The sequence below is a fragment of the Miscanthus floridulus genome, chromosome 14 (assembly GCF_019320115.1).
Source record: "Miscanthus floridulus cultivar M001 chromosome 14, ASM1932011v1, whole genome shotgun sequence".
Taxonomy (NCBI): domain Eukaryota; kingdom Viridiplantae; phylum Streptophyta; class Magnoliopsida; order Poales; family Poaceae; genus Miscanthus; species Miscanthus floridulus.
Window position 1 is genome coordinate 6,553,963 of NC_089593.1, and position 8,806 is coordinate 6,562,768.

The 8,806-nt window shown below is 46.9% G+C and overlaps 1 protein-coding gene across 1 annotated transcript; it reads left to right on the forward strand.

Moving 5' to 3' along the window:
• The first annotated feature begins 1,018 nt into the window (after positions 1 to 1,018).
• Positions 1,019 to 5,973, forward strand: LOC136504942 (fatty acid desaturase DES3-like). The gene is made up of 7 exons (XM_066499995.1): positions 1,019 to 1,600; positions 1,757 to 1,846; positions 2,865 to 2,931; positions 4,305 to 4,397; positions 4,493 to 4,678; positions 4,889 to 5,107; positions 5,246 to 5,973. Exons 1-7 carry the CDS (start codon positions 1,179 to 1,181, stop codon positions 5,459 to 5,461), a joined length of 1,293 nt encoding a protein of 430 aa, XP_066356092.1. The 5' UTR covers positions 1,019 to 1,178; the 3' UTR covers positions 5,462 to 5,973.
• Positions 5,974 to 8,806: the final 2,833 nt, after the last annotated feature.

Below are 8,806 nucleotides of genomic sequence, written 5' to 3' on the forward strand. Positions count from 1 at the left end.
GATGTGGACGCATCTCGGGTGGACACCCGCTCTCTAGTGAAGGCTGCTCAGTGCATGATGGTCTCACCACCAATGTCGCCAGTGCAGGGGCCGCCTCCGGCCATGCCGCCACAGGGGGACAACCTGACATTGTGGATGTGGAGACGCGTCCTGATCCATTGCTGGTCGAGGCAGCCGCCGCAGGAGCCGCCAGCTGCACTCCATCCCCTCAGACGACCTCTGCGGATAGATGCCTCAAATGCTTCACTGAACGAGAATCACAAAGCCGAGGCAGCCACCACTCCTAGAGCTATCTGGAGTTGATACGACCCACGCTAGATGTACACCGCCCGTGCTACCCAAGAGGAGCAGGCGGATAGCGGCGCAGAGCATATTTTGCATACCCCGGTGTTCAAACGAGGTGAGCACCTTTGTCTTGAAGCGCTTGGGACTTGCCAGCGGAATGTCATCGCCGTCGACGTCGGCCCTGAAGGTGTACGATGAAATGTTCAGCGGTGACCCCAGTAATATGTAGGCGCTACGTGAGTTGTTTCCACCGGACGAAGACGTGGGGGCGCGCAAGCAGCGCCGCCGCCGCTCGGCAGCCCAGGCATAGGCCTCCTAGTCGGCGCCGCAAGTCGGGTTGATCAGTGTTCAATGTAACTGCGTAGATTTCAATACACTAGAGAGGGTCCGAGCGTCCATGTACTACTCTTCTGACCACTTAGGGTGCCGCTAAGACGTGTTGTATTAAACTTTCTCTACCTTAATACAAAGACGCGCAAACCTTTTGCGTGATCGAGAAAAATGTTTAGCTAAAACTTGTGCAGATGGAGTTCACGAACCATCATCATCATCACAGTGGCTACAATATAATGTCGTCAGCATTGTGCATGCTGTGGTACGTGCGTGTGGTGTGGGTCGGGTTGATTTGGAATGGATGGATGGTTTGCCTCTGCGCTCTGCCTGCCTGCTGCTAGCTTATAAGTAGCCGCAAGAGACGCCGCGCCCGGAGAGGAGACGCCACATATATTTTGTGTTGTGTGTTGGGTTTATTTATTTGTGGGAGAGCGAGAGAGAGGCCCAGTGTCTTACGTTACGCCTCCCATTCATGTCTTAGCAAATCAAACCACCAATTCCATCTGTCTCTCCGATCCATCTTGTCCAGCTCCGGCGGCCGCAGCATCACCAATAATATAATGCAGACGCAGACGCAGACGCAGACGCAGACCCAAACGACGACGCCACCGCAAAAGCAGCAGCAGCAGCACATGGCGGCGACACAGATGACGACGATGAGCCGGCCACATCAGGTGATCTTTCAGGAGGCGGCGGCGAAGGCGACGGAGGACGACATCATGAGGGGCCGCGGGCGGGTGGACGCCGCCTTCGACGCCGGGAAACCGCCGCCGTTCCGCATCGGCGATGTGCGCGCGGCGGTGCCGGAGCACTGCTGGCGCAAGAGCCCCTGGCGGTCGCTGTGGTACGTGGCGCGCGACGTGGCGGTGGTGGCGGCGCTGGGCGCGGCGGCGGCGGGCGTGGATAGCTGGGCGGTGTGGCCGTTCTACTGGGCGGCGCAGGGGACCATGTTCTGGGCGCTCTTCGTCCTGGGACACGACTGGTACGCCGTTCCGTCCTCCAGGCGGGGACCACCACTCATCGTCTGTTTCCTTTCTTGGTTGCGAGTACGACGCCGACGCCGACGACCATACATGCATGCAACCTGACGACGACGATGCATGTATATATGTATATGTAATGTAATGTATTGTTGCAGTGGTCACGGGAGTTTCTCGGACAGCGCGACGCTCAACAGTGTGGTGGGGCATCTCCTTCACTCCTTCATTCTCGTCCCCTACCATGGGTGGTATGCATGCATCTTCTTCAATTCACATCCATCCCTTGATGCATGCATATATATGCCTATATAGTTTTCATTTTTTTTTTCTTTCTCGCTTTCGTTTGCACTATTTATATATGGAAGGCATCAACAACGACAACTATGGGTCTGCACGCAGTAATAAAGTAAGCCAGGCAAACAAAAGATGGAAGAGAGCACACACTGCATGCATGTTGCTTTTTCTTTTTCAATTCCTTCGTTCTCTCCGGCCAAAAATTCGATACGATACGATCTCGATCGGTGTCATAGATGTTTAATTCTTTGGATAGTCTATGTAGGAGGAGCATAGAGCATATGTAGAGTAATAACATTTTTACATATAGAGACAGACGTATATCATGCTGCATATGCATATGCATCCGTCGGCACTCGACACGTCACACACGTACGTAGACGTAGGTGCAGTGCAGCAGCAAGCTAGAAGATGCCGCGCGCATGCATGGGCCACACGTTATAGTATTCCATTCCATGTCATCTGTCGGTCAGGGTGGTCAAAAGATGCTAGTCATTCAAACTCATTTCAAAAGGTTGCTTTGCTTGATTGATTAACATATATATATATATATATAGAGAGAGAGAGAGAGAGTCTCTGCTGATATGATACGATGATGATGCACGCATACCAGTGTAGCATCCATGCATGTACTAGCTATGCTGCATAATTAAATTTAAATTTGTCCATATGTATAATAAAAATATCTATAGTTGCATGCAGTCTTCATTGTTCACCTCAGCACAGCCTACTAGCTAGCCGTGTCATGTATGCAGTGTATACAAAACATCTCAACATGTAAAAAACAAAGAAATCCATTGCCATGCACACATATATCGTCATTAGCAGGCAGGTTTGATACTGCTTAATTAGCTGGTCTTTGATGATACATCTTCATGCATAATAAATATTAACCTGAGCTGGAACACGTACCTAGCTTGCGACTGAGGAGTTGACTGGTTAATTATTGGTGGGCATGCACGAATGATGCAGGAGGATCAGCCACAGAACACACCATCAGAACCACGGCCACATCCACAGGGACGAGTCATGGCACCCGGTCAGTCACTCAGTACATCTATCTATCTATCTATCTATCTATCTATCTATCTATCTATATATATATTCGTATACTACTACTAGTACATCTTAAATATAAATATTTTTTGTTGTTGTTGCTAGTATGTAGCTGCTACACATATAGTAGCTAGGAGTGCATACTGACTTAAGATAAATATGGTTGAGCTTCACCGAGCAGCAGCATTTAGGCCACTGGATCAGATCCAACAACCGTCGAAACAAAAGGTCTTTTGCTAGGATGGTCCAGCTACGGCTGAAGCTGTGTTAGGTCGACTTCCTTCGACGCTCGATAGAAGTGCGTTGTATGTTTGCTTAAACTCTTCTACTTAATACAATGATACGCAAATCTTTTGCGTATTCGAGCGCAAACTTTTGCGTATTCGAGAAAAAAATGTTCTTCTAGAGACGATAGCAATACCATGCAGTATTTTTAGCAAAAGATCTCAGCTTAAATTTGTCCATCCTTTTGTGCAACTGTCCTTTGCTTTTCATGGGATGCTCGACCAGCTAGCTTTCAAATAGACTGCTGCAGATCTAGGCGCTCCAGGCAGTCACATGGCATTGCAGGCTACTAATCAACCACAGCTTCTTATTAGCTCTGACTGATGCAGAGATTAATTGAAAGATGTGGTCCATGATGCCTGAACCATAATAATAATGAATTGCATTGGGTACTGGCTCCTACCATCACCACCACTGCACCATCAGCAGCAGCAGCTGGCAGCAGCTAGATCTAGCTATATCTGTATATGCACCATGTAACCCATCACGAGAGTTGCTGCTAATAAATACTGAATCATATATGACTGCTAAATAAGGTACCACTGCCTACCATTGTTGGATCCCAACAATTAATTAAGTTACTACTGCCAAAATTTTATACTGCTGGCTACCAATGCAAGTACCAACCCAAACACACTTGTAGTGGTATATCTGCCCTTTTCAGAAAGCATCCACTTTTATTTCTCGTGCCGTCAGGGGCCACTACTAGCTGCATCATGTTTTATCAATATCAAGATGTAATGAGGAAAAAAAAAGTAAACGAGAAAAGTTTCAATATAATTCACGTCCTCCAGATATCTGAGTGGTAATCAGAAGATAAGAGCGATGCTTTACTTTTCTCGGGCTCTGATTTGCAGTATATATATGGCTGTGCTAAATGATCATTAGTTGGATTATAGTACTTATTAATTTGTTGGATTATAGTACTTATTAATTTGCGGACATACATTGCTACATACTGTCGTTGCTTTCGGTTCATATGTGATGGAAAATATAGTAGTATCTGTCTTTGAATCTATGCCAGTATTTTCTGAAACTTAATTGGAGCTGCCTGCCTGCAATATAATACAGATCACGGAGGGGCTGTACCGGCAACTGGAGCCACGCACCAAGAAGCTAAGATTCACGGTCCCCTTCCCGCTGCTCGCATTCCCCGTCTATCTCGTATGTGTTAATCTGAATACAAAAAATTTTCAAATGTTCAGTCCCCAACTGATGAAAACAAACTCAATTACATAGTTGGTTGTGCTTGGATGCAGTTGTACAGGAGCCCCGGCAAGACGGGCTCCCACTTTCTTCCCAGCAGCGAGCTGTTCAGCCCCAAGGAGAAGGGCGACGTCATGCTCTCAACCACCTGCTGGTGCATCATGCTCGCCTCCCTCCTCGCCATGGCGTGCGCATTCGGCCCACTCCAGGTGCTCAAGATGTACGGCATCCCATACCTTGTAAGAAACCTATGCAACCAACCACTTCTATCCTTGTCAATTCTATTTTTTCACACTAATTAATGTTTGCTTATAAGCAACCACTACTTTAGTTTTTTCCCTAGCTAGTACTTGCATTGTGGAATTGTGATGAAAACAAGCAACTCAACGAGTACCAAAATTGAAACTAAAGGACTGGTGATAGATGCATCCCTAACTGCATGCATGCAGGTGTTTGTGATGTGGCTTGACTTGGTGACGTACCTGCACCACCATGGCCACCAGGAGCGCCTCCCCTGGTACCGTGGCGAGGAGTGGAGCTACCTGCGCGGCGGGCTCACGACGGTGGACAGGGACTACGGCTGGATCAACAACATCCACCACGACATCGGCACCCATGTCATCCACCACCTCTTCCCGCAGATCCCGCACTACCATCTTGTCGAAGCTGTAAGCTGCTGCTTTCAACCATGATCCATACTATATATACTCTGCTGAATACTCCTTGCTACTGAATTATACTAAGCTCATAGTGCTTATCAACATTCATTCAAAACATTTTTTTTAAATTTTATTTGAAAACAACAGACCAAGGCAGCCAAGCCAGTGCTGGGGCGATACTACCGGGAGCCGCAGAAGTCAGGGCCGCTGCCACTCCACCTCCTTGGCGTGCTACTCAGGAGCCTCAGAGTCCACCACTTCGTCAGCGACCATGGGGATGTTGTCTACTACCAAACTGACCATGACTTGAACCCTACTGCTGCTCACGGCTGGGCCGCCCAAAACCATCATAAGCAAAAATGATTCCCAAAGCAACACTGGCCGGAGTAACAATATATTTTGTTACAAGCAACAAGCCACACAAGAACTTCAACTCCATATATATGGAATTGAAGCCTGACAGATGATAGCATAGGCATGAGAAAGTCAGTCAAATAAGAAGCAAGCTAGCTAAGGGATCCTCTAGCTAGTTGAAGGACAAGTAATATTGTGACAGGTGGCCAGCCCTGCAACACACAGGACGGACTAGCTAGCTGCTTACTACACATTGGTTCATTGATTGGGCGCCTCATCAGGTTCAGAAGATCATTCCGCCCACTAGAGTAGCTAAGCATTACTCCTACAATACTATACAATATATTTGTGGCTTGTACTACCTAGATGTTGAGATGGAGCCCTGGATTCGTGTAACGGTGGTTGCATGTGGCCACTACTCTCTGAAATTTGTATTTCCTACCTTTCAAAAATGTTATTTACTGTGATACAAATTGGGCTTCATCTGTACAATTTTAGTTGGAATTTAATTATATGGCTACTACTAATGATATATCACATTTAGACAGTTTAGGGTGATCATATCCCGTTTATATCCCTTCTATATATACCGAAATACGAGAACATTCCCAGCAGATTGCTTTGCTAGCTGTTGTTGAACGTACTCCTTGTTCCACTGCATATATATCATGATTCATGTTTGTAGGTGTTTGCAATAATGCAAATAAAGATCTAACACAAGACACGGATTTTTATACGGAAAACCCTTGTGGGAAATAAACCACGGGCACCAACCGATGATCTTCACTATATGAGGAGAGTTTACATATCACAGAGAATACATCGAGTCCTCTGCTTTTCACGTGCGACTTGCAAGATGTATTTATAGAGTGGACAAACTATGTCTAATACGAAAACAAATCTGCTTAATTAATATAAACCTGAACCGTGTGCTCTCTAGACGTCTCCACAAGACTCATGTTAGAATTCAAGATTATATTCCAACGAACTCCTCCAGCACGTCGACGAGCCTCCATTCTTTCAAGCAGCAACGAGATGTTACTCTGAAAGCACATGTTGTAAGTATTTCAGATGTTTAGAGGTATGTTGCAAGTGTTTCATATGAATATTGCAAAGGTAGATCGGAGGATGTTGCATATGTTGCAATAGTTGTACACGTATGTTGCAAGTATCTGTTCCCAATTGTTTCATCTGTGTTTTTTAGACGTATGTTATAAGTGTGTTTATCTAGATGTTGCATGTTTCACACATATAGTGTAAGTGTTTTAATTTGTATGTTGCGTATGTTTGCAATTGTTTTCAAACGTTTTACATATGTTTTTTTTGCAAGTGTTTCAGAAGCCTGTTTCAAGTGTTTCATCTGTCTTTAGACGTATGTTGCAACTGTTACATCTAGATGTTTGAAAAGTAGATCGGATGTTTGCACATGTTGCAATGTCACCCGCCTGTTGCAGCTACTAGAGGGGGCACCAGGGGTCGGCGCGGACCACAGTCGCCAGGTGGGGTCGGTCGGGGGTGTCAACGCCGCATGGGGTCGGGTTGGGTGCATACTATAGGGTCGAGATGACGACTAGATGGGGTGAATAGTCGTTTCTAAAATTAATTGCGTCGGCTAACCAAAATAAATATGGAATTAAAACAATTAGGTCTAACCAAGACTACACCCCTCTATCAAAGTTCACAAGCACGTTATAAAGATCCTAGTTAGGCAACAAAGGTGCCGGGCTAGCTAGAGCTCACATATCCAATTCTAGGAGCAAGGTCACACAAACCTATGCCACTAGTATTTCAAGTAATGAGGGAGCTCCTACACATGCTAGTAAGCAAAAGCACAAAGTCAACTAAGCTCACTAGCGATGCTCAATAACAAGGCAATCAATGCCAAATTAGAGAGCGCAATTACTTAGCTACACAAACTAAGCAATGTGACTAACAAGGTTACACAAACCAAATTAGCCATGCAAGAGAGCTACTTCTATGCTACACAAGCAAGAAGGTAACTAGTAAGCTACACAAGCTAACTAATTATAAGAGCAACTACACAAGCACAATGTATATGAAATGTAAATACAAGCTTGTGAAAGGGGATTGCAAACCAACGGAAAAAACAAAGTTGACACGGTGATTTTTCTCTCGAGGTTCAAGTGCTTACCAACACGCTAGTTCCCGTTGTGTCGACCGCTCACTTGGTGGTTCGGCGGCTAATTGGCGTCATCTGCCAAGCCCGCACGGCGGGCACCGCAAGAACCTACCCCAAAAGTGAGGGTAGCTCAATGACATGCTCAACTAGAGTTGCTCTTCGTGGCTCCCGCGGGGCGAGCATAATGCCCCTCACAAAGCTCTTCTCCGGAGCACCGCACAAGCTTCTTGCGGGCTTCGACGAAGACCACCACCACCGGCTTGCAACTCGATCACCTAGTGCCACTCGATGCAACCTCACAATGCAACCGCACTAGAATTGGTCTCACACAATTGGATGATCACTATCAACCATATGTGAGATGGAGGGCTCCCAAGCACTAACACATAAGCCACCAAGGCTCTAGTGTGCTCAGCTACCATCCCAAGGTCGAGACCTATTCTATTTATAGCCCCCATGAAAATAGAGCCGTTGTACTCCTTCACTGGGCACTGCTCGGGGTGACCGGACGCTCCGGTGAGATCGATCGGACGTACCCTGCCAGTGTCCAATCAACAGATGGCTACCACATCATCCCTGACTTCAAATACTGAGCGCCCGATCTCAACGATTAAGTTGCGACCAGATGCAACACAGTGTATGACCAGACATAGGACCCCAGCGTCTGGTCACTTTCAGTAAGGTTCCACTCGCGACCAGACGCGTCAGTTTGAGCATGATCGAACACAGGACCCCAGCGTCCGGTCACTTCTAGTAAGGTTCCAGAGACGCTCAACTGCGACCGAACGCGTTCGGTCGGTCATGATCGGACACAGCATCAGCATCTGGTCCTTCTCTTCTCTGTGTTGCCACGTCAGCGGGACTGGACGCACCTACCCAGCGAACGGTCATGAAGTGACCCAGCGTCCGGTCAAAGACCGATGTCTGTGCCTTCACTGCTGCCACTGACCGGACGTAGGACCCCAGTGTCCGATCACTGTGTGACCAGCGTCCGGTGCACTCTGTGACACTCCGTCGATGAAGTTTCGAACCCTTTTCTTTACCGAGTTGATCCACATCAACTCCAACTTCTCCTCCTTTGTAAATGTGCCAACACCACCTAGTGTATACCACCATGCGTATGTGTGTTAGCTTTTCACAAACATTTTTCAAAGGATTAGCCACTCAACTTGCCACGCCACTCGATCCTAGCGACGATGCATAGTTAGATCACT

Excerpts from the sequence above, each read along its gene's own strand:
- LOC136504942 (XM_066499995.1), top strand. The coding sequence starts at position 1,179 with ATGCAGACGCAGACGCAGACGCAGACGCAGACCCAAACGACGACGCCA. Across the intron at positions 2,932-4,304 it reads GGGACGAGTCATGGCACCCG|ATCACGGAGGGGCTGTACCG; the intron begins GTCAGTCACTCA and ends AATATAATACAG. Across the intron at positions 4,679-4,888 it reads TGTACGGCATCCCATACCTT|GTGTTTGTGATGTGGCTTGA; the intron begins GTAAGAAACCTA and ends GCATGCATGCAG.